General features: G+C 45.5%; 1 protein-coding gene across 1 annotated transcript; it reads right to left on the bottom strand.

Moving 5' to 3' along the window:
- Nucleotides 1-502: 502 nt before the first annotated feature.
- Nucleotides 503-25810, bottom strand: TMEM50A (transmembrane protein 50A). The gene is made up of 7 exons (XM_056557070.1): nucleotides 25672-25810; nucleotides 22303-22405; nucleotides 19835-19947; nucleotides 18639-18706; nucleotides 14124-14216; nucleotides 4052-4112; nucleotides 503-2007 (listed from the first exon to the last, which is right to left on the bottom strand). The coding sequence occupies exons 2-7, from the start codon at nucleotides 22393-22395 to the stop codon at nucleotides 1962-1964; spliced, it is 474 nt and encodes a 157-aa protein (XP_056413045.1). The 5' UTR covers nucleotides 22396-22405; nucleotides 25672-25810; the 3' UTR covers nucleotides 503-1961.
- Nucleotides 25811-25813: the final 3 nt, after the last annotated feature.

Raw genomic sequence — 25813 nt, 5'->3', positions numbered from 1 at the left:
TTGAGCGGGCAGAGCATGACGTCACGAGGGGGCAGAGCCGTGACGTCACGATACTCCGGCCCCTGTATTGTCTGTCAGCCATGGAGCGTTCTTCGCTCCGTGCAGCTGGTGAACGGGGGAGCTGCAGGAGAGATCACGGCTGGAACCCTGCAATCAGACATCTTATCCCCTATCCTTTGGATAGAGGATAAGATGTTTAGGGGCGGAGTACCCCTTTAAGGCAGTGCTGGAAAATAATGGAGGCCACACACAAAATATTGAAACTGAGTCCAATTTGGATATTTCCAAAGTGGACTCACTTTTGTTACCATGGTTTAGACATTAATGGCTGTATTGGGATATTTTGAGGGGACACAACATTACACACTATTATACAGGCTGTACACTCACTACCTTACATTGTAGCAGAGGGTCATTTCTTCAACGGTGTCACATGAAAAGATATAATGAAAAGAAATGTGTGTTCTTTATCTGGTTCTGTTTTTATGAATGAAATTGTAAACCATTTTTAAACACAAGTTTTATTAAACGCTTCTTTTATTTTTCTTACAAAAACCACAAATAGACTCAAGAGAGTATTTTAAACACAAAATGCAAAGATTTGCATAAAGTTAACAACTTGCAATAAATGTATTTATTCAACATTCATGAGTAGCAAAGAGTCTGGGGTCTTAAAAAGGTCTTATACACTCACTGGCAGAAAATAAAATAATGCACCAAGGAGTTGTTGGCCTCAAGTAAAACAGTAGTTTTAATGTGTAACTGTAATGATGGTGTAAGTTATTACAATATTATAGCAAAAGGATAAATATATTGAGCCACCTCTAGCCTGGATACAAGATGAGATACAGTTGGGCCTAGAAGCATACAGGTTCGGTATGGCATCCTATGGCACATGTTTGTACAGATGTTTCAGCTGGACCTGTACATCCTGCACACTTGTAGGCTGCCAAAAATGTTGTCCCAGTCGGTCTCATAAATGCTTGAATGGCATTAAATCTGGCGACTAGGCAGGCCAAGAAAGTGTTGCAATCTGGTGGAGAAATTTCTGTGTTGTGTAGTCCCTACCATATGAGGCAGCACATGTAGCCAACAGGATGTTCTGCACATCCCCAGTATCACTACCAGGGGTGCCAGATCATCACTCCAGCAGATGAAGCTGTGTGTTGCTCAACAGCAAAGGCAGGATTGATGCCCACATGAGGCCTCCAAACTCAAACCCGACCACTGTGGGATCCTAAACAAAACCTTGATTCAACACTAGACTATACGGTTCCAGTCCGTCGTAGTCTAGGTTTCTCGTTCAGGACACCACTGTAAAATAAGGAAACAGCGGATGGTTGCCAATTCCAGAACATGTAATGGGTGGTTCAATACCAAATTTGCTTCTGCTAAGCATTTTCAAATGGTCCAGGCACACCCTGTGTCTGGATGGTGGCCAACAACAACAAAACGGTAAACAACTAAACTGCTTGTTCTTGTTGGCAGATCGACCCTCTCTCTAATGGTAATCTGCCTGGGACGGCCGGAGCCTGTTTACTGTGTGTGCGTGCCCTCACATTATAACTGATCCCCACACCTCCTAGTGGCTTAGCCAGAACAGCATAAATGGCAGGCAATATGTCGAAATGACCATACTGCTTCTATCAGTCCAATGATGTGACCTACAAGACCGTCAAGTGAACAAAGTGTAGTGCATGTCTACCAGTCAATCTTTCACCAAGAGTAACATGCCCTAAAAGTAGCAAGGGGTGCATTTCTACACCCTATTGGAGCAAGACTGAGCATCTAAGCAGACCACGGCTGTACTTGTTTACATATTTGCCTTAGACATAACTGTATGTAATGTTTTACAGCAATCCAACGTTGCTATCTGGGTACATTATTTTTTTGTCAATGAGTGTATAAGTTTACTGGGAATGTGTATTAGAAAATGTGCAAAGTGATATTTTGGGTAACATTTATTGCCATAAATCTTCAGTCCGACCAAACTTGAAAACCAGTCCCCTGTAAAAGAGCATAAAATATATTCAGTATTCAGAAATTGAAAGAATATAAGTTTCGCATAAATAACATGCTATCAACAAGTATTCGCCACTACCCTAGTTGTCCCTTTTGCTGTTTGTCGCACTAAATGTTTTTGTTCTTGTTTAACAATATGTAGCCAAAATGGGAGGCATATTTTGAAATTGCATAATATAAGAAAAATACAAGCTATTTAACAAGTTATCTTGAGACAGAGTTTCCTAAACGTGGTCCTGCACTGTGCAGCAGTGTAAATTATATGGATCACAATGGTTGCAAATGCCCACAAACTCCTCTGTCACATCAGGCCATGTCTGTGTGGGGTTGGAATTAATTTAGTGGTCTATTCTCAGATGGAAATCAATTCTGCCACCCTTGTTACTTTGTCCTAGTTCATAATACCCTTTATTAATCATTTCCAGCGCTGCGGCACGCAACTCATTCATTTAAAGCAGCGGCGGCTCACAGGAGGATGGGGGGGAGCAGTGTCCAAGGGTCACATATCATTAGTTCCCCAATGTGGGGTCAGCGCAGCGGCTGATAGTTCATTCATTCTGGGGGGGGGGGGGGGGGCAACTGGTATTGCTGTATAGGGAAAAATTCATATCGAACAGAAAGAACAAACCGGTATTCGGTATGTACCGGTATATCGCCCAGCACTAATGAATTAATGTTAAATGTTAGTATAAAAAAAAGACGGAAGTATTATAGGATGAATAAGCTTACTAGTGAACCAGAAAAACCCACTGCAGATTACAGTGTCAGGAATGTAGTGTTTTAAAGGGGTACTCCGCTGCTCAGCATTTGGAACAAACTGTTCTGAACGCTGGAGCTGGGAGCTCGTGACGTCATAGCCCAGCCCCCTCATGATGTCATGCCCTGTGGTCAAGCCCACTCCCATAGACTTGCATTGAGGGGGCGGGGTGTGAAGTCATGAGGGGGCGGGGCGGGACACCATGAGGGGGCGGGGCTGACGTCACAAGCTCCCCGTGCCGGCTCCAGCGCTTGTAACAGTTTGTTCCAAACGCTGAACAGCGGAGTACCCCTTTAACAAATCTCATCCACATGCAGCAGAAAGCCTCTATATGGTCAATTACCTGCAGTGTGGATTTGTAAGTCTGCAGCATGTCTATGTCTGCTGTGAAAAATGCATGGATTTGTTGCAAATTTTCACCATTATATTCATTACGGAAAAGGAGGAATTCACAGCATATCCTATTTTCCAAAAAATAGTTTAACACTATTCACCTTACTGATCCCCTGGCATTCCTGTGGCCATGCTTTCCCTGGTCTCCTTCCAGTTTCTCTATACTAGCTTCTGACAGCAATATGTTGACATGTCATCCTTGGGGCCAGCTGGAGATTAAGGAAGCACTGCCATGGCAGCATGAGGGGAAGGTGATTTACACACTTGGCTGATCTGGTATGATCACATCCACTGCTGTGGCAGCTGAGCGGGCAGGACACATGCCAACTCAAACACAGCAAGCACTGTGCAGCAGGACTGGCTCTGGAAGAATGGCAGCAGAGGTGGGAGTGAGGAAGGTAAGCATATAGTTCATTTTTTACCCTAGGCTGAGTACATCACTGAAAACACAACTTGAAAAACCCCTTTAAATGGCCATTCTGTGTCTCGATCACATGACATGGAGCCGGGAGGGAACGCGCTGAAGGTGAACTTCTCTCAGCTCATTCTGTTCAGCAGATGAAAACTTTTGATGAAAACTTTTGACATGTCAAAGGTTTTTCATAATGACAGGTTCTGTTTAAGCAGGTATATAGATTTTTTTTTAAACTGTCAAAAACGTTAACACAAATAAACACAGTGTTATATAGTATCATGTAGCTTAACCCCTTAGGTGTGCCTTAACAGGATGCTGCAATTGCACCAGCACAACCGATGTGCCCCTGCAATCAAATCAGCATAAATGCATGGCATTGGGCACTTATCACCAGCACCATTCATGTACAATGCAGGTCGCCAAAGGGATTAAGAACAAGAATGGAAATAAACATATTTACTCACCCAAAAAATATAAAAGCATTTTGAAAAAAAACAGCTATACCGGGATACACCACTTCAGCATCTGCAAGGAAAGCAAAACCATTTACAAGGTGACCTTCATGATGCACTATGATGGGTACAATCTGCCTGAGGAAAGAAACGGTCTGGTTTTGCACATAAGAACCAAAGCTCAGCTTTCATATATTTGCAAGCAAGCTCTGGTAAAATGAAAGCTGTGATTGGTTGCTATGGGCAAAACCAGACTGTTTTATAAATCTGGGCCTATTTTGAAACTTTTGTCATGTGATAATCCTACAATAGGAACATCCAGCTGGCATTTAACCATTGTTAATAGATTAGTTACATTTTATCATCTGTGTAAAAATTATTTTTCAGCAAATAATTGCGCAGGTATACTCTCCTCCCTAGGTGGCGTAGGATGTGGGATGTTTATTGATGCACGTTTGTTCTTCGGTTGCGCCTTCTTTTAAAAATTTATGCAATCAATGTATTATGTTGCATGCGCAAACCCTCCAGAAAAACTATGCAAATGAAAAGAAATACTGCCCAATTTTTCATGCAAATGTATACAAAAATTGATTGCAGTGTACACAACTTGAGAAAGATAGTCACACTCCAATGTGTCTACAATTCAGTTGTGGCCTTTGTTTTCTCTAATTCCCTGCATGTTCCATGCAGATGATTTTTAGCTATGTTTTATTTTACAGGAACCTCTAAAGGTTTTTACACTTAAAGGGTTACTAAAATTGTAAAAATTGTAACCCCAATAATTCAAAAAATTCCATTAGCCCCAATAACTCAATAACTACAATAAGCCCCATTAACTCAAAAAATACCATTAGCCCCAATAACTTAAATAACAACGTTAGACCCAATAACGCAAAAAATCCCATTAGCCCCAATAACTTAAAAAATAACGTTAGACCCAATAACTCAAAAAATCCCATTAGCCCCAATAACTTAAATAGTATAATTAGCCCTTATAACTCAAATAATAACATTAACCCCAATAACTCTGAAAATCCCATTAGTGAGACTATATGTGTAAAACTTAATGGAAATGTAAAGTGTATGTTCACAAATGCCAGAAGCCTAGCAAATAAAATGGGGGATCTTGAGGCCTTGATACTGGAGGAACATATTGATATAGTTGGGGTCACTGAGACATGGCTGGACTCCTCGCATGACTGGGCTGTCAATCTGCAGGGGTTTACATTGTTTCGCAAGGATAGAATGAACAGAAAAGGTGGTGGAGTCTGTCTGTATGTAAGAAGTGGTATGAAAGTCAGTGTGAACGATGCCATAGTGTGTGATGATTCTGAGGATGTGGAATCACTGTGGGGAGAATTACAAAAGGAGAGAAATATTGAAAAAATAGTATTTGGTGTAATCTACAGACCCCCTAATATCACTGAAGAGATAGAAGTTCGGCTTCATAAACAAATAGAGAGGGCCGCCCGGGCAGGTACAGTGGTAATAATGGGAGATTTTAACTATCCAGATATAGATTGGGGTCCGGGGTTGGCTAAAACTACAAAGGGGAGAAAATTCCTAAATTTATTGCAGGATAATTTTATGGGCCAGTTTGTGGAGGACCCAACAAGAAGTGATGCCTTGTTGGATCTGATCATTTCCAACAACGCAGAGCTGGTTGGTAATGTAACTGTGCGGGAAAACCTTGGTAATAGCGACCACAATATAGTTACTTTTGACTTAAAATGTAGAAAACAAAGACAGGCGGGGAAGGCAAAAACATATAACTTTAAAAAGGCAAATTTCCCTGGGCTGAGAGCTGCATTACAGGACATAGACTGGGGGGAGGTGTTGTCAAATACTGATACAGAAGGTAAATGGGACATCTTTAAATCAACTCTAAATAACTATACAGCTAAATATATACCAAAGGGGAACAAATATAAACGATTAAAACTAAATCCTACATGGCTGACAAATGATGTTAAAAGAGCAATAAACAACAAAAAAATTGCCTTCAAAAAATGCAAATCTGATGGGTCAGCTATAACATTTAAACAGTACAAGGAGCTTAATAAAATCTGTAAAAATGTAATAAAAACAGCAAGAATTCAAAATGAGAGACAGGTGGCCAAAGAAAGCAAAACTAATCCTAAATATTTTTTTAGATATATAAATACAAAAAAACCAAGGACAGAGCATGTAGGACCCCTTAATAATGATAATGGGGAGGTTGTCACAGGCGATCAAGAGAAGGCGGAGCTACTGAATGGGTTCTTTAGTTCTGTATACACTATGGAAAAAGGAGCTGACATTGGCCAGGTCAGTGCTGGTAACACATCATGTAATGTACTGAACTGGCTTAAAGTAGAGATGGTACAAGGTAAGTTAAGTAAAGTAAATGTAAGCAAATCTCCAGGGCCGGATGGACTACACCCAAGAGTTCTTAGAGAGGTAAGTTCAGTAATATCTGTACCCTTGTTCATGATATTTAGAGATTCTCTGGTGTCTGGTATTGTGCCAAGGGACTGACACACGGCGAATGAGGTACCAATCTTCAAGAAGGGCTCGAGGTCTTCCCCAGGAAACTATAGACCGGTAAGTTTAACGTGCATTGTGGGTAAATTGTTTGAAGGACTTATAAGGGATTACATACAGGAATACATATCCACAGCCTTGACAGAGGAATGGCTGTGGATATAGTGTTTCTGGATTTTGCTAAAGCATTTGATACTGTCCCTCATAGTCGTCTGACAGGTAAGTTAAGGTCTTTGGGCTTGGAAACTTTAGTTTGTAACTGGATTGAACACTGGCTCATGGATCGTACCCAGAGAGTGGTGGTCAATGATTCGTACTCTTATTGGTCCCCGGTAATTAGTGGTGTACCCCAAGGTTCTGTACTGGGCCCGCTGTTGTTTAATTTATTTATCAATGATATAGAGGATGGCATTAACAGCTCTGTTTCTATCTTTGCAGATGACACCAAGCTTTGTAGCACGGTACAGTCTATAGAGGATGTGTATAGGTTACAAGATGACTTGGATAGACTAAGTGTCTGGGCATCCACTTGGCAAATGAGGTTCAATGTGGATAAATGTAAAGTTATGCATCTGGTTACTAATAACATGCATGCGTCGTATGGCTTAGGGGGGGATTAAACTGGAAGAGTCACTGGTAGAGAAGGATCTGGGTGTACTTGTAGATCACAGACTACAGACTAGCATGCAATGTCAGGCTGCTGCTTCCAAAGCCAGCAGGATATTGTCATGTATAAAAAGAGGTATGGACTCAAGGGACAGAGACATAATACTCCCCCTTTATAAAGCATTGGTACGGCCTCACCTGGAATATGCTATTTGGTTTTGGTCGCCTGTCCATAAAAGGGACACTGCGGAGATGGAAAGGGTGCAGAGACGTGCGACTAAACTAATATGGTAAATTCACAAATACCCCCTAGAGGGTCTACGGGCACTTATATACCAAACAACAACCTTGGGGATGTATGTCCCCTCAGGGAAACCCTGAATAGAGACCCTCTACGGTCTAAAACTTAGCTTTTAATGATTACAAATTAATATTAAAAGGTGCTCAAAAATTTCCACTAGGTGGCAATATGTGTATAAAATTACAGTCCCTATTAGTAAAGTTTTTTAATGCATTCTATGCAGGATGGTCTTAATCACGGAGTTCAGTTTTCAGTACTCTGCTCTGACACCGTCTATAGACATAGTGTCACTGCACACCGTGATCCATCCATTTTATAACAATGGGACTGAGCTAAAATCTCCTCCTCTGGCTCAACGTTTCGCTAGTTGGACCTAGCTTTTTCAAGAGTATGAAAACAAAAATCTCCTTTTCTCTATCGGCTCCATTGGGGGACACAGACCATGGGACATACCAAAGCCGTCCCTTGGGTGGGCAGATAAGCAGTAAGGCAGACAGCCAATCCACTGCCGCCTGTAACACTTTACAACCCAGACTAGCATCAGCCGATGCAAAAGTATGAACTTGGTAGAACCTCGAGAAAGTGTGCAAAGACGACCAGGTAGCCGCCTTGCAAATCTGCGAGGCCAAGTCTCTCTTCTGGAGAGCGCAGGATGCCCCAACAGAATGGGTAGAATGAGCCACAACCCTGAAAGGAGGAATCTTCCCCTTACAGCGATAGGCTTCCGAAACGGCAGACCGGATCCACCGAGAAACGGTGGCCTTGGAAGCAGGTTGTCCCTTGCGACGACCTTCCGTAAGGTCGAAAAAGGAATCACACTGACGAAACGAAGAAGTGATGGAGAGATAAGACCGAACAGCCCGAACTACATCCAGCTTGTGTAGTAAGCGCTCCTTAGGATGAGAAGGAGCAGGACAAAAAGACGGGAGGACAATGTCCTCTTTGAGATGAAAGGCCGAAACCACCTTAGGCAAAAAGGAAGGATCTGGCCGGAAAACAACCTTGTCCTGGTGGATCACTAGAAACGGAGAACGGCAGAAGAGAGCTGCCAATTCAGACACCCTCTGGATGGAGGTGATAGCAACAAGAAACGCCACTTTCCAAGAAAGGAGGCGGAGAGACACCTCTCTAAGGGGCTCAAAGGGTGCACCCTGGAGGGCACTCAGAACCAAATTCAAGTCCCAAGGGGGAGAGGGTGACTGATAAGGAGGAACAGCATGCGCCACTCCTTGAAGGAAGATCCAGACATGAGAATTAGAAGCCAGGGACTGCTGGAAAAGAATAGCAAAGGCCGAAACCTGACCTTTAAGGGAACTGAGAGACAACCCCAGTTCCAAACCCGACTGCAAAAAGGAGAGAAGACAGGGAACCAAGAAGGTTACAGGGGATAAGTCCTGAGCTTCATACCAACGACAATAATTATAAATAAAATAATCATAAACGAAAATAATTCTTGCGGAGGAGGGCTTACGAGCCCTGAGCATGGTGTGAATGACTTGGGAAGAGAACCCGCGGGCCCTCAAAACCGCGAATGCAGCGACTGTAAATTGGGGTGGCAAAGAGGACCCTGAGAGAGCAGGTCCGGACGGAGAGCAGGCGCAGTGGAACGTCGTCCAGGAGCCTGACTACGTCGGCGCACCATGACCTTCGGGGCCAATCTGAAGCTACCGGAATGGCGGGGACGTCCTCTATTTTGAGCTTCCTCAGAACCCTGGGAAGGAGCGGAAGGGGAGGGAACAGATAGGGTAGGGCAAACTCCGCCCAAGGAATCACTAGGGCGTCCACTGCCAGATCCTGAGGGTCCCGGGACTTGGACAAAAAAGGAAGGATCTTCCGATTGTGTCGGGACGCGAAGAGGTCCATGTCCGGAATGCCCCAGAGGTCGCAGAGTTGCGCGAAGACCTCTGGATGTAGAGACCACTCGCCGGGGTCGGGTGAGGACCGACTGAGGATCCTTTATGTCCACCAATGAAAGAAATTCCCCTTGTTCCAGGGACGCCACCACCGAACGGAGAGATTCCATTCGGAAGTGGCGGTTAAGAAGATGGCGGTTGAGACGCTTGAGGTCTAGGATTGGACGCACAGAACCGTCCTTCTTGGGAACCACAAAAAGATTTGAATAGAAACCCCGAAACCGTTCCCCTGGAGGAACGGGAACGATAACCCCCTGGAGAAGCAGAGACTGGAATGCCTCTCAAAATTGCTTCGCCAGAGAAGGAGACCGGGGGGGGGGCCCGGGATCGAAAAAAGCGATCCCTCGGAAGGGAGGCGAATTTGATTCGGTTACCGTTGGACACCACGTCCCTGACCCAAGAGTCCTGAATGTGTGAGGTCCAGATGTCTCGAAAAAGTAAGACGACCTCCCACCCGAGAAGAAACCGCGGGTGGGGGCCTCACTTCATGCCGCGCCCGGAACGAGGGAGCCTTCTTGTCCCGTGAAGGTGCCTGCCCAGACCCTTTGCTGGAGCCAAAGGTCGGAAAGGAAGAGGACTTCCTTTGGGAAGTAGGGCGAGCCTTATTTTGAGGCAACAAGGAACTCTTACCTCCCGTCGCCTCAGAGATAATCTCATCAAGGCGCTTTCCAAAAAGACAGCCACCCGTAAAAGGAAGCTCAGTGACAGACCTTTTGGAAGCGGCATCCGCATTCCAAGCTTTAAGCCACATAGAGCGGCGAAGAGCTGCTAGGTGACCCACAGCAAATGCAGAACAACGGGCTGACTGCATGGAAGCTGCACACAGGAAGTCCCCAGCTGTAGAGCAGTGGAGAGCCAGAGCAGATAGATCCTCTGGGGGGGGGGGGGGGATCCCGCTAAGACATCCTGATGGAGCTTTTGGCACCACTCCGTCAGGGCCTTGGACACCCATGTCGAGGCGAAGATGGGAAGAAGAGAAGAGCCAGCTGCTTCAGAGGCAAACTTGGCTAAGGATTCTACCTTCTTGTCCGTGGAATCCTTGAAGGCAGCGGCATCTGCCAGTGGCAGTGTAGTCGCCTTCGAGATCTGGGAGATTGGTGGATCCACTGAGCGAGGGGAAACCACCTTAGTGACAAAGTCCTTGTCAAATGGATAACGTTCTTGAATCGTCTTGATTCCCTCTTGTCTGGATGTTTCCATGCAGATTCCAGAATGTTGTCAAAGTCAGCGTGAGAGCTGAACCTTTGAGGTGCTGGCTTAGCACGATGAAAGGATACTCCTGGAGTGACATCCGAAGATCCTGGGTCCTCTAAGTCAGTGTTTCCCAACCCAGTCCTCAAGGCACACCAACAGTCCAGGATTTTAATTTTTCCCTGTTCTATTCCAATGGAGTAACTGAAAAAACCCGGAATGTTGGTGTGCCTTGAGGACTGGGTTGGGAGACACTGCTCTAAGTCAGTGTTTTTCAACCTTTTTTGTGCAAAGGCACATTTTTTTCCTGAAAAAAATCACGAGGCACACCACCATTAGAAAATGTTAAAAACATTTTACTCTGTGCCTATATCAGTATTTACCAACCAGTGTGCCTCCAGCTGTTGCAAAACTACAACTCACAGCGTGCCCGGACAGCCTTTGGCTGTCCGGGCATGCTGGGAATTGTAGTTTTGCAACAGCTGGAGGCCCACTGGTTGGGAAACACTGGCCTATATTGACTATATATAAAGTAATATACAAATACAAATAAAGTAATAAACAAATTCCTATGCACACTGCATATATCTTATCTTGCATATATCTTATTTTCCCCCACATTAGGTTGGCAGTATAGTTACCCCCACATTAGGTTGTAGTTCCCCCACATTAGGCCCAGTATAGTCCCCCCCACATTAGGTCCAGTATAGTTCCCCCACATTAGGTCCAGTATAGTCCCCCCACATTAGGCCCAGTATAGTCCCCCCACATTAGGCCCAGTATAGTCCCCCCACATTAGGCCCAGTATAGTCCCCCCACATTAGGCCCAGTATAGTCCCCCCACATTAGGCCCAGTATAGTCCCCCCACATTAGGCCCAGTATAGTTCCCCTACATTAGGTGCAGTACAGTTCCCCCACATTAGGCCCAGTATAGTCCCCCCCACATTAGGTGCAGTATAGTTTCCCCACATTAGGTGCAGTATAGTCCCCCCACAGACATACAGCCTTCAGTCATACAGTGTATTACTGAAGGCTGTATGCCTGTGTACTGCCCCACTTCGGAACACCGAAGGAGACGCGCCGCTGGTAACACTTACCAAGTTGACAGCGCGCGTCCTTGCTCCTCCGGTCCTCCGCGATTGTTGCTATGGGCGCACGTATGGGACGTCAGTGACGTCACTTCGCGCGCTACCTCCTGTCGGTCCGCGCGTTTTTAAAGTAAATGCGGGGCCGCAGGTACTTAATAGAGGCATCCCTGTGTCCAGAAAGCAACTTTCGGGACACAGAGATGTCCCGCGGCAAAAACACCCGGCGGGTGTTTTTCCCACGGCACACCTTACACTATGTCATGGCACACTAGTGTGCCGCGGCACAGTGGTTGAAAAACACTGCTCTAAGTGAAAGGTGTCTCTTATGGCTGTCACCAATGAGTTCACCATTTCAACTGAATCCAAGCGGTCCTCTGAGTCAGATGCCGGCTCGGAAGCCTCGTCCGCCAGTTCACCAGGAGAATGTGAACGAGTAGAGGCAGTCCTGGAGGGGGGCAATCCTGACCAGGTACACGGCTCTGGCGTGGCAGAGCGGTGACTCCGAGAACGTCCTCTGGAGGAGCGACGTTTGTGCCCAGATGACAGGGGGGGCCGGACCCACGAGGGGAACACCCACGTCTATCTGAAGACTCAATGGAAGAGTCAGACGAGGCACCCCTAGTACGCTTGTGAGAGCGTGAAGTATGTGGGGACGAGGAGCGGGCCCTCTCAGAGGCCCTGCGCAAGGAAGACCCTTTCAAGGCGGACACCACTTCCCGGGAGGCCTCAGCCACCAAACGGGAGACTTGGGTCAAGTCTGCCATATACTGGGTCAGGGAAGAATCCCAGGCTGGTGGAGGGGCTGAATCCACCGGGACCGAAAGGGCATCAGGGGGTAACAGGGGGTCTGGGGGAGCAGTGGAGCAGGCAGGGCAAACCAAAATAAGTCACTGATGAAGCAGGTTTCTGTTTAGAGGGAGGAACAGCTCTGGGTACGGACATAATGAGAAAAGAGACAGGAACTTTCTCACCCTAGTCTGTGTCCCCTGGCAGCTGCAGTGAGGAGAACTCGGCTCTGTGCAGCTAGAGTGTAAGAAACAGGCTAGCCAATAGAGAGAGAAGGGCGTGCCTGAAGCAGAGGCACTGACTAATTGGCCCCTCTTAACTGAAAATCATGCCCACGGCGCTGATTGGAGGCTACTTCGCGCCTCTGAAGAGCTCCGACAGCCCTGTGGGAAGAAGCTGTAATGGCGCCCGCTCCTTGTACCGAGCGCACATGTCAGCCGCATATGCGCTCGGGGAATAGAGCGGGCGGCCTATACGCCAGCAGAGACTGCCGGAGAAGTGAAAGTAAGCCGGCGCTGAGAGCGCCCAGCCCGTACCAGCGCCGCGGCTGTCAGCCGCCTATAAGGTGCTGCAGACACAGCCGCCAGTAACCACATACACACACACACACAGTGAAGTGCCCAATGTAAAACATAGATGACATGCCCCCTAAGGTGCCACTGCTCCCCCAGAATAAAAGTCCAGCCCCTGTATAAGTCAGCCCCATAACCTGAAAGGTGGGCCAAAAACAGGGGGTCTCCAGAGGTTGCAAGACCGTACCTAAGGAGAAAAGGGGGGAAAGTACTTACCTCAGTCAGAAGAACTTACCTAATGGAGTCTTCAGTCAGCTTTAGTTACCTGCATCACGCCTGGCTGCTATGCGCGAGCGAGGCGAGCAGGGAAATAGGGGGACCCGGACGCATGAGGTACCAACCCAGGCGCTGACCGTTGGCGAGGTGGGGTGAACAGCGCATATACGCAATGTCTGTGCCCCCTTACTCGCAATGGGGAAACAGGGAACCGGAGTCCCTGAGTCCCCACCTGAAAACAGGAAAGAAAAAGGAATAAAAAACTAACACGTCCCTATGCTAGGAAAACTAAATATCAGAAGACCTGATCTGGAGAATTCCAGACCATGTCCACCTCCTTCAGACACTAAGCTTAAACTGATTAGCTCAGGGCCTGAAGGCGGGTATATCCTGCTGGGAGGAGCCGACCTTTTTTTATTACCATAGTGTCACACATCCTAGAGACAGCAGCATACACCCACAGTCTGTGTCCCCCAATGGAGCCGATAGAGAAAAGACCTGGCTGCACATCCACATGGTGTACGCTGATCTACTGCTTCTCAGCCAAAATTACAAAAACTAACATTATATAGTTAGTATACATATTGATCAAGGTGTGCAAACCCACTTGTCACTTCATGGGCAAATAATGCAATGCAAGTTAAGTCCCTAACTTAAAATGTAACTACCATGACACCAATACCAATGGGAGGAACAACCCAGCCCAGCATACATGTGGATGTGCCAGACCCAGCATACATGTGCATGTGCGGCCATTTTTACTTTTTCTATATTTGAGAAAAAGAAAAAAAAATTGTGGGACAGGTTTGTAACAAGTATATTTTCTGTGGCTTGGTGTTGCTGTGAAAGTGGTGCATTTGTGCACTTATAGCTTTTATCATACTTACTTTGGGCTACATAACCACCAAACAGTATCCACATGGAAGCAATCAGAGAGCCAAAGGCCAACATAAAACCTGAGAAAAGCCAAATTCGAGCACCTATACGCGTGAGAATGGAAAACACAAAAAGAAAAAAGGTCATATCACATTTACTAAGCAAACAGACTATTTAAACTCATAACACACATTCTTAACCCCTTAAGGACCAGGCCATTTTACACCTTAAGGACCGGAGCGTTTTTTGCAATTCTGACCACTATCAGTTTAAACATTAATAACTCTGGAATGCTTTTAGTTATCATTCGGATTCCGAGATTGTTTTTTCGTGACATATTCTACTTTAACTTAGTGGTAAAATTTTATGGTAACTTGCATCATTTCTTGGTGAAAAATCCCAAAATTTCATGAAAAAAATGAAAATTTAGCATTTTTCTAACTTTGAAGCTCTCTGCTTGTAAGGAAAATGGATATTCAAAATATATTTTTTTTGGGTTCACATATACAATATGTCTACTTTATGTTTGCATCATAAAATTTATGAGTTTTTACTTTTGGAAGACACCAGAGGGCTTCAAAGTTCAGCAGCAATTTTCCGATTTTTCACAAAATTTTCAAACTCGCTATTTTTCAGGGACCAGTTCAGGTTTGAAGTGGATTTGAAGGGTCTTCATATTAGAAATACCCCATAAAAGACCCCATTATAAAAACTACACCCCCCAAAGTATTCAAAATGACATTCAATAAGTGTTTTAACCCTTTAGGTGTTTCACAGGAATAGCCTCAAAGTGAAGGAGAAAATTCAAAATCTTCATTTTTTACACTCGCATGTTCTTGTAGACCCAATTTTTGAATTTTTGCAAGGGATAAAAAGGAGAAAATTTTCACTTGTATTTGAAACCCAATTTCTCTCGAGTAAGCACATACCTCATATGTCTATGTTAATTGTTCGGCGGGCGCAGTAGAGGGCTCAGAAGGGAAGGAGCGACAAATGGTTTTTGGGGGGCATGCCGCATTTAGGAAGCCCCTATGGTGCCAGGACAGCAAAAAAAAACACATGGCATACCATTTTGGAAACTAGACCCCTCAGGGAACGTAACAAGGGGTAAAGTGAACCTTAATACCCTACAGGTGATTCACGACTTTTGCATATGTAAAAAAAATATATATATATTTTTTACCTAAAATGCTTGTTTTCCCAAAATGTTTACATTTTTAAAAAGGGTAATAGCAGAAAATACCCCCCAAAATTTGAAGCCCAATTTCTCCCGATTCAGAAAACACCCCATATGGGGGTGAAAAGTGCTCTGCTGGCGCACTACAGGTCTCAGAAGAGAAGGAGTCACATTTGGCTTTTTGAAAGCGAATTTTGCTCTGGGGGCATGCCGCATTTAGGAAGCCCCTATGGTGCCAGGACAGCAAAAAAAAAAACACATGGCATACCATTTTGGAAACTAGACCCCTCGGGGAACGTAACAAGGGGTAGTTTGAACCTTAATACCCTACAGGTGTTTCACGACTTTTGCATATGTAAAAAAATATATATATTTTTTACCTAAAATGCTTGTTTTCCCAAAAATTTTACATTTTTAAAAAGGGTAATAGCAGAAAATACCCCCCAAAATTTGTTAGGCAATTTCTTCCGAGTACGGCGATACCCCATATGTGGCCCTAAACTGTTGCCTTGAAATACGACAGGGCTCCAAAGTGAGAGCGCCATGCGCATTTGAGGCCTAAATTAGGGACTTGCATAGGGGTGGACATAGGGGTATTCTACGCCAGTGATTCCCAAACAGGGTGCCTCCAGCTGTTGTAAAACTCCCAGCATGCCTAGACAGTCAACGGCTATCTGGCAATACTGGGAGTAGTTGTTTTGCAACAGCTGGAGGCTCCGTTTTGGAAACAGTGGCGTACCAGACGTTTTTCATTTTTATTGGGGAGGGGGGCTGTGTAGGGGTATGTGTATATGTAGTGTTTTTTACTTTTTATTTTATTTTGTGTTAGTGTAGTGTTTTTAGGGTACAGTCGCACGGACGGGGGTTCACAGTAGTTTCTCGCTGGCAGTTTGAGCTGCGGCAGAAATTTTGCCGCTCCTCAAACTTGCAGCCGGATACTTACTGTAATCCTCCGCCCATGTGAGTGTACCCTGTACATTCACATTGGGGGGGGGGGGGGGGAGGGAACATCCAGCTGTTGCAAAACTACAACTCCCAGCATGTACGGTCTATCAGTGCATGCTGGGAGTTGTAGTTTTGCAACAGCTGGAGGCACACTGGTTGTGAAACACCGAGTTTGGTAACAAACTCAGTGTTTTGCAACCAGTGTGCCTTCAGCTGTTGCAAAAGCTACAACCCCCAGCATGTACGGACAGCGGAAGGGCATGCTGGGTCTTGTAGTTATGCAACAGCTGGAGGCATACTACTTTGGCTGGGGATGCTGGGGATTGTAGTTATGCAACAGCTGGAGACACACTGGTTTGCTACTTAACTCAGTGTGCCTTCAGCTGTTGCAAAACTACAACTCTCAGCAGTCACCGACAGCCAACGGGCATGCTGGGAGTTGTAGTTATGCAACCACCAGATGCACCACTACAACTCCCAGCATGCACTTTAGCTGATTGTGCAAGCTGGGAGTTGTAGTTACACAACAGCTGAAGGTACACTTTTCCATAGAAAGAATGTGCCTCCAGCTGTTGCAAAACTACAATCCCAGCATGCCCATAAGGGAATGCTGGGAGTTGTGGTGGTCTGCCTCCTGCTGTTGCATAACTACAGCTCCCAGCATGCCCTTTTTGCATGCTGGGAGCTGTTGCTAAGCAACAGCAGGAGGCTGTCACTCACCTCCAACGATCCTCGCCGCACAGGTCAGTCCCTCGTCGTCTCCGCCGCCGCCGCTGCTCCTGGGGCCCCGATCCCAACAGGGGCGCCGGGGATCGGGGTCCCCAGCACCCGGGGTGCACGTCCCGCACCCGCTCACGTCCTCCGGAAGAGGGGCAGAGCGGGTTGCGGGAGTGACACCCGCAGCAGGCGCCCTGATTGGACGGCCGGTAATCTGGCCGACGAATCAGGGCGATCGTGAGGTGGCACCAGTGCTACCTCACCCCTGCTGGCTCTGGCTGTTCGGGGCCGTCTCTGACGGCCCCGATCAGCCAATAATTCCGGGTCACCGGGTCACTGGAGACCCGATTGACCCGGAATCCGCCGCAGATCGCTGGACTGAATTGTCCAGCGATCTGCGGCCATCGCCGACATGGGGGGTCATCATGACCCCCCTGGGCGATATGCCCCGATGCCTGCTGAACGATTTCAGCAGGCATCGGGGACCGGCTCCGCTCCAGATGGTTGCGGGGGGCCGGTAAAACACATGACGTTCTCATACGTCATGTGTCCTTAAGGACTCGGAAATGGAGACGTATGAGAACGTCATGTGTCCTTAAGGGGTTAAAGGGGTACTCCGGTGGAAAACTTTATTTATTTATTTATTTTTTAAATCAACAGATTTGTAAATTACTTCTATTAAAAAATTCCAGTACTTATTAGCTGCTTAATACAACATAGGAAATGATTTTCTTTTTGGAGCACAGAGCTCTCTACTGACATCACGAGCACAGTGCTCTCTGTTGACATCTCTGTCCATTTTAAGAACTGTCCAGAGTAGAAGAAAATCCCCATAGCAAACATATGCTGCTCTGGACACTTCCTAAATGGACAGAGATGTCAGCAGAGAGCACTGTGCTCGTGATGTCCGCAGAGAGCTCTGTGTTCCAAAAAGAAAATAATTTTCTCTGTAGTATTCAGCAGCTAATAAGTACTGGAAGGATTAAGATTTTTTAATAGAAGTAATTTACAAAATCTGTTTAACTTTCTGCCACCAGTTGATTTAAAAAAAAAAAAAAAATTTCCACCGGAGTACCCCTTTAAATATGGCTTCTAACTAATATTGTTCACTTTATGAACTGATGCTTTATCCATAGTACAGAACATGCACATATTAAGGGGTTTTCTGAAAACTTTGTATTGATGGAGATAAATATTCGATCGGTGGGGGCCTGACAATCAGCACCCCCCACTGATGAGTTTATTGGAGGGGCCATGGTGCTCTGCTCAGCCTCTTCATTGTTTACTAGGCATAGCTTCATACATTTTGTAGTGGCAGGCCATGGTACTGCAGCTCTCTGTAACTTAGTCACATTTAAGTGAATGGGACAGAACTGTCGTACCAGGCACAGCCACTACAAATGTTTAAAGTTATTTCTAGTAAACAAAGCATCATGGCCCCTTCAATCAGCTGATGGGAATATCAGGAGTTGGACCTTTCCTGCACTATACATTTACTGCATGAGTGAGAATAGCTTCCCGCATTGTAAAAGTTACATAACAGGAATGCTCACAGGCCCAAAGATCACACATGAGGTTTTTGGTGCTAAACAAGTTGGTACAAAATAAATGAAGCTAATTGATAAAGTTTTATGTCACAAACCATATACACAAACAAATGTACAACATACAGAATGCTTGTTATTACCTGTTTGTCCCATACATCCCTCGCTATAGCTGTCACCACGAACTTGGCCATTGGACACTGCATTTATCCTGCAAAATAGGATGATCAACTTCATGAATTTGTAACGTTAAAGGAGTACTCCGCTGCTCAGCGTTTGGAACAAACTGTTCCGAACGCTGGAGCCGGCGCCAGGAGCTCGTGACGTTATAGCTTTCCCCCATGTGGGGTGTGATGTCATGAGGGGGTGGGGCTATGACCTCACGAACTCCCGGGGACGGCTCCTACGTTCGGAACAGTTTGTTCCAAACGCTGAGCAGCGGAGTAAGTGACTTTTTGAGTAGCAGAGGTCATGGATGTCCCCACTGTTTGAGAATGTTGTGGGTATCTAATTGGTAGATTCATTCAGTAAACATCCTTTTTTCTATTCCCATATTTTTTTCTCCCTTTTGTGCCTCCCCCTTGTTCTTTACCCATATACTTGAGAACACAAAGATCAATTATTCATGGTAGTTCCCAATGTCTTACATTTTAGAACCTACTGTACTCATGCCTTGTTATCCTATTATTATTGTATTTTATACTACTTTACGCTGTTTACTGGAACATGTCTGATGATTTGTTTATTTATGTTCTTTATGGACTTGTTTGTTCTTTTTCTCTTGCTAAAATCCTACTCATAGTTTTTTTCCCCATTCAACTCTGCCCTGAACAGTTAAAGAAGTATTCCAGTGCAAAATAATTTATACCCTATCCAAATGATAGGGGATAGGTCATATATCGCGGGGGGTCCGAGTGCTGGGCCCCCCGGGATCTCCTGGACATGGCCGCTGCAGTCTGCAGGAAGTGAAGTTTCGTCCCCAGCAGAAAGCCGCGGCAAACACGCCCCCTCCATGTATCTCTATAAGGTACATGGAGAGGGCGTGACGGCTGCCGTGTCACGGAACGCCCCTTTTCGAGCATACTGCTGAGGCCCCGTCCAGGAGATCCCAGGGGGCCCCAGCGCTCAGACCCCCCGGATAGGGAATAAGTTATATTGCACTACAGATCTCCTTTAAATAGGGAACACATTTCTCTGGAATACTCCTTTAAACATTCTTCAATTCTAATGATGGATGTATGCAGTAAAAATTTTGAATGATGTAAAAAAAAAAAAAATTTTTTTAAATGACAAAAACAAACAACTTTTAAAACAAAAGAAGAAAAGTGTGGTGACTTACATTAAAAATGCTACAGTCGCTATGACCCCGCAGGCATGGTATGAGTGATGCAGTTGTTTTTCATTAGGATATTTAACAGCAGCATCAATGATGATCCACCAACCTGTGAAAAACTAGACATATGCCATAATCACATTAATGCTGTACTTGTATTATAAATACTCCACCCCCCCCCAGTGCTTTGCTTGTTTTATATATGTTATTCTGGTGTCTATGTGAGCCAGACTTCAACCAATCTGATGGATAGAGAGGCAGCGGATTCCACTACAGATAGAAATTTCTTTTACAGCTTGTGTACATGGTAGACAAGAGGATGGAAGTACCGCAGACTAGGGATCGACCGATATCGTTTTTTTAGGGCCTATAGCCAATAACTTATACCGATATTCCGGTATAAGTTATCGGCTATTTATCCCCCCTCGACACCGCTGCAGAGCACTGATTTAAAGCGGGCGCTTTAAATCAATGCACTGCAGTGGCTTTTGCGGTGCCATAGGCCGCCACCGCCACCCGCTTCTCTCCCCTACCTGTCAGGGTGGTCCGGGCCATCCATCCTTCCTGTAGTGTTCGGCATTTCGGGTGGAGGGTGAACCGGTCCGGGCTGTCCTTCTTCTCCGAGGGTGCTCTTCTCCACTCCGGGCAGGCTCCGGCCTAGTAACGCAGCATAGACGCCGCTGCGCAGTGACGCCCATGCGCAGCGACGCACCTGACGTCACAGCGTAGCGGCGTCTATGCAGCATACTAGGCTGGAGCCTGCCCGGAGTGGAGAAGAGGACCCCCGGAGAAGGACAGCCCGGACCGGTTCACCCTCCACCCGGAATGGCGCCGGACACTACAGGAAGGATGGATGGATCGGCCATACCGATAATCGGTCGATCCCTACCGCAGACTGCAGCATATACCCGGACACCTTCCTACTCTAGTGATTTTTTTGGCAACAGTTCATTTAAACAGTGCTTTTCATTGTGGGGTAACATAGAAAAAAAACTTGCATTTGTTGGGGTTAGACCTTACAGAATTTACTGAAAAAAATGGCATGGTTAGGGGTCGTTCACATTGCCGTTGGGCTCCGTTATACAGAGCTCCGTCGGCAAGTCTGTTGAAATGACGGATGTGGAGAAAATAGTACATTTACATTTTTTCTCCAATAAATTCTGCTAAATTACCGGATCCCCAACGGACCCCATTCAAGTCAATAGGATCCGTTGGGACCCGTTGGTGACAGTGTAGTCTGTTGTGCTCCGACCCATTTTTAGGGCCGTTCAGGTCAGGGAGTTAGCCTTATTCTGCAGGTCAGGGATAAAAAGGATAAATATTTATATATTTTTAACATCCAAGAAAAGAAAAGATGCACTCACCATGTCCGGTAGCAGAAAAGCTTCTTTTAATATTGCAGTGTAGTAACAAGCGAGACCCTGGCAGCCAGTGCGGGAGTATGTGCAGGACGCTGCAGATGTCTCAGGTGTGACAGCTGTTTCCCCCGCACATGTGGGCTTCGTCAGACCACCCATAGTGATCTGACGAAGTCTGCATGCGCGGGTGAAACAGCTGTCACACCTGAGACGTCTGCAGCGTCCTGCACATACTCCCGCACTGGCTCCCAGGGTCTTGCTTGTTACTACACTGCAATATTAAAAGAAGCTTTTCTGCTACCGGTCGTGGTGAGTGCATCTTTTCTTTTCTTGGATCATATTGATTTGTGTGAACCACAAGATAGCACCACCTAAAAAGTAGCCTAGCATTTACCGTGTTGGAGGTCTGTTCACACCTGGGACCCACGACGTGGAGGCCATCCAGGAGGCCTGGCGCCTTAAGAACTGTTTTAAGGACGCAGTGTGGCTTGCCAGGAACCGCCTCGTGATCAACAGGGAAAACATGTCCGTCCGGGACTGCCGCAGGTTCATCAAGAACCTGCTTAGAGACTATTCCATCTTGGACAGCCCGGCCGTTGATGAGGAAGAAGAGGAGTGAAGACCCCTCTCCTTCTCCCATGTCTCCCTGAAGATACAGCCCAGCAGTTTGGCCCTGTGATCCGCCCCCCCCCCACCCCCACATAGTGGCCCACACCCCTACCCCGATCACAGATTGTATTGTTTTGTTGTTCGATCTCTTGTGCTTTCTATTACAGGATTGAGCGGAGTGTTAGAGTAGCATGATGTGCGATGTATAGCTTAGGGAACCTTTGCTGAGTATTGTACTATCATGCTTTGTGTGACTGTAATTTATTGTATGACTTGTAATGACTGAACGGAAAATAAAGCTCTTTCAATCAAAAAAAAAAAATCACTTATCACCTATCCTTTGGATAGGAGATAACAAGTAAAATGTGAAACTACCCCTTTAATATCAGTGCTATGGCTTCTGTATATAGTGGACACTGGTGGCACCCACTGGACCCCAATCCCCTGAAAAGAAAATTAGTGCCACATGCATCACTATTTTCCCTAAGGTTAATAAATCTAACTTACAAGTACTCCGGCTCCAATAGAAGCAATTGTGTTTCTCTTTTCTCCCCAGTCTATGCACTCTGAACAGCGCATGGCGTCAAAAAAACCAGACATTGTGACCAGCCTACGAGTAAAAACACAATGTTTAATATTACAAAACTTATACCACACAATGCAAGACATACAAAATAATGTATGCAACCACAAAATGAAAAAGGACTTTTAAGGAGTAGTCCAGTCCTGAAAAACGTATCCCCTATCCTAAGGATAGGGGATAAGTTTCAGATAGCGGGGGTCCGACCGCTGGGGCCTGTATGGGGCCCTGGCAGCCCGCGGGAAGGGGGCTTGTCGACCACCGCACAAAGCGGCGGCTGACATTCACCCTCAATACAACTCTATGGCAGAGCCGGAGTACTGCCTTCGGTAATCTCCGGCTCTGCCATAGCGCTGTATTGAGGGTGTTGGCCGCCGCTTCGTGCAGTGGTTGACACACGCTATCGGGCCGGAGTCCCGTACGAGAGATCGCGAGGGGTCCCAGCAGTCGGACCCCCCGCTATCTGACACTTATCCCCTACCCTTAGGATAGGGGATAAGTTTTTCATGACTGGACTACTCCTTTAAATGGGCACTGTCAGATACAAAAACGTTTGATATGTTGTAAAGCGTGTATAACCAATAGGTTTTGCAATTGCTTTCATTAGAAAAAGCCAGTCAAACAACTCCGACATGCTGGGAGTTGTAGTTCTGCAACAGCTGGAGGCACTCTGGTTAGGAAACACTGAACAAGGTGAGAGGTTCCATTTTGACTGCTTGGTCCTCACCAATTGCTGGAACAGTAGAGAAGAGTTTATGGCGTGATGACCAAGTATGGGAAGACAGTAAAGTGAACGCGCCTGTGCTAACCCCTTATATGATCCATACAGAACATAGGGATAAGGGTGAAAACGCATTATAGGGTTGTGTGGCATAGCAGGTGCTATACGCATCATGTCACGTTAGGGTGGGTTCACACCACGATTTTCTATACAGCTTTTGGATACGGTTTAAAAAAAAAAAAAAAACGTATGCAACTGTACAGCAAACCGTGGCCATAGACTTTCCATTCAAAACCGTATGCACCATATTGCATACGGTTGTCTCCGTTTTTCACACCACACGGTTTTTCACTTTTTTTTTCTGGACAGAAAACCGTGGCCTACCACGGTTTTTGATCCAGGTGAAAAACCGTATTGACCCGTATACGTTTTTTTTTTTTACATGGGAGTCAATGGGAACCGTACAGAATTGTATGTGTGTACAGTTCCATCCAGTTTTTAGCATACGGTTTTTGACTTTGCACAGTTTTTTTTCTTGGAATTTCAATCAAACAAGTGAAACTTTATTCAGAAAGGAGTGAAAAGTTCAAAACGTATGCGTTTTTTTTCTTAAAAAACGGATGCAACCGGACATCACTTTTCAAACCGCATACAGATAAAACTTTGTACACATGTTTTGATACAGTTTAGTCAGGTTTTGAGGAATCCGTTTTTTTTTTTTTTATCAAAAACCTGAAAAAAAACTGTATTGCAAAAACGTGGTGTGAACCCACCCTTAGCAATGGTAAGTAATGGAAGAAATTAATCGTAGTATGGGAACCTGCAATGCAAACTGTCAGTGTTTTCCATCACGCGGTGCAGATAATGCCATACACAGGAGTGGTAGGGGGTCTGTAGTTCTATAGTTAGGGGGTCTGTAGTTATATAGTTAGGGGGTCTGTAGTTATATAGTTAGGGGGTCTGTAGTTATATAGTTAGGGGGTCTGTAGTTATATAGTTAGGGGGTCTGTAGTTATATAGTTAGGGGGTCTGTAGTTATATAGTTAGGGGGTCTGTAGTTATATAGTTAGGGGGTCTGTAGTTATATAGTTAGGGGGTCTGTAGTTATATAGTTAGGGGGTCTGTAGTTATATAGTTAGGGGGTCTGTAGTTATATAGTTAGGGGGTCTGTAGTTATATAGTTAGGGGGTCTGTAGTTATATAGTTAGGGGGTTTGTAGTTATATAGTTAGGGGGTCTGTAGTTATATAGTTAGGGGGTCTGTAGTTATATAGTTAGGGGGTTTGTGGTTATATAGTTAGGGGGTTTGTAGTTATATAGTTAGGGGGTCTGTAGTTATATAGTTAGGGGGTTTGTGGTTATATAGTTAGGGGGTTTGTGGTTATATAGTTAGGGGGTCTGTGGTTATATAGTTAGGGGGTCTGTGGTTATATAGTTAGGGGGTTTGTAGTTATATAGTTAGGGGGTTTGTGGTTATATAGTTAGGGGGTTTGTGGTTATATAGTTAGGGGGTTTGTGCTTATATTGTTAGGGGGTTTGTGGTTATATAGTTAGGGGGTCTGTGGTTATATAGTTAGGGGGTCTGTGGTTATATAGTTAGGGGGTCTGTGGTTATATAGTTAGGGGGTCTGTAGTTATATAGTTAGGGGGTCTGTAGTTATATAGTTAGGGGGTCTGTGGTTATATAGTTAGGGGTCTGTAGTTCTATAGTTAGGGGGTCTGTAGTTCTATAGTTAGGGGGTCTGTAGTTATATAGTTAGGGGGTCTGTAGTTACATTTTCCCCTTTAATCCCTGTAATCTTTATATAAAAAAAAGTCTTCTAAAAGGAAACATTTCAATAAAAGGCATTTATGAGGGAGATGCTGTTCATACAATTCATGTAGGACAGTGGTCTCTAAACTGTGGACCTGCAGATGTTGCAAAACTACAACTCCCAGCATGCCCGGTCAGCCAACAGCCACCAAGCAATACGGTATTTTAAAAGGCGACAAATAAAAATGGCAGATTTTACACTTCATTTGTCCGTGTTTTCAAGTCAAACTGTGATAGCATCAGAAGATTCCTGGTATAAGGAGCGGACGCTCATGTGATTAATTCCCTCACATGATATCACATGACTAGGAGAAATGACCACTAGAAAAGCCAATACGCTGTATAAGTATTACACAAAGCCATTACTATACACAAACAAATAAAGATCCATATACACAGGGTGGGCAGCGGTCCGGTGTGTCATACCATTGGGAAATAAAGGGTTAAACGTGCATTACATGAGACACAGATGGAAATACTGTGTTAACCCTGTCATCACCGGAGACATGCCACCTCCTGTCCTAGAACAATGCTGACATGAGCCCATGGTCCCCCCTACACTCTTGTGTATCTATATTTAGCTATGTAAGTCTCATAACAAAGGGAAAGGGACACCTCTACTAGCCACAGGACAGCACAGAGGGTCCCCAGCGTTACTAGCCACATTACAGCACAAAGGGCCCACAGCATTATTAGCCACGTGACTCCGACAGGTAACCCCACAATTATTAGTATTAGACACAGAACAATGAACAACACTGACCTGCCCGATCCCAGTCACAGATAAACAAGCTGCACGGATACAGTGACGCAGGCGCGCTGCGGACCAATCCCCAGCTGACGGCCGGTACACCGGAAGTCGCTGAGCGGCCATCATGGTTATGGGCACGCTCCGCATAACAGGA

Source organism: Hyla sarda, chromosome 2 (genome assembly GCF_029499605.1).
Source record: "Hyla sarda isolate aHylSar1 chromosome 2, aHylSar1.hap1, whole genome shotgun sequence".
NCBI lineage: Eukaryota > Metazoa > Chordata > Amphibia > Anura > Hylidae > Hyla > Hyla sarda.
This window is presented reverse-complemented; position numbering and strand designations above follow the sequence as displayed.

Bases quoted from the DNA above. Each gene is read 5' to 3' on its own strand.
- TMEM50A (XM_056557070.1), bottom strand. From the start codon at position 22,395: ATGTCTGGTTTTTTTGACGCCATGCGCTGTTCAGAGTGCATAGACTGG. The intron at 18,707-19,834 runs GTAAGTCACCAC...CCTATTTTGCAG, and splicing joins GCGACTGTAGCATTTTTAAT to GATAAATGCAGTGTCCAATG. The intron at 2,008-4,051 runs GTGAGTAAATAT...GCTCTTTTACAG, and splicing joins AATGCTTTTATATTTTTTGG to GGGACTGGTTTTCAAGTTTG.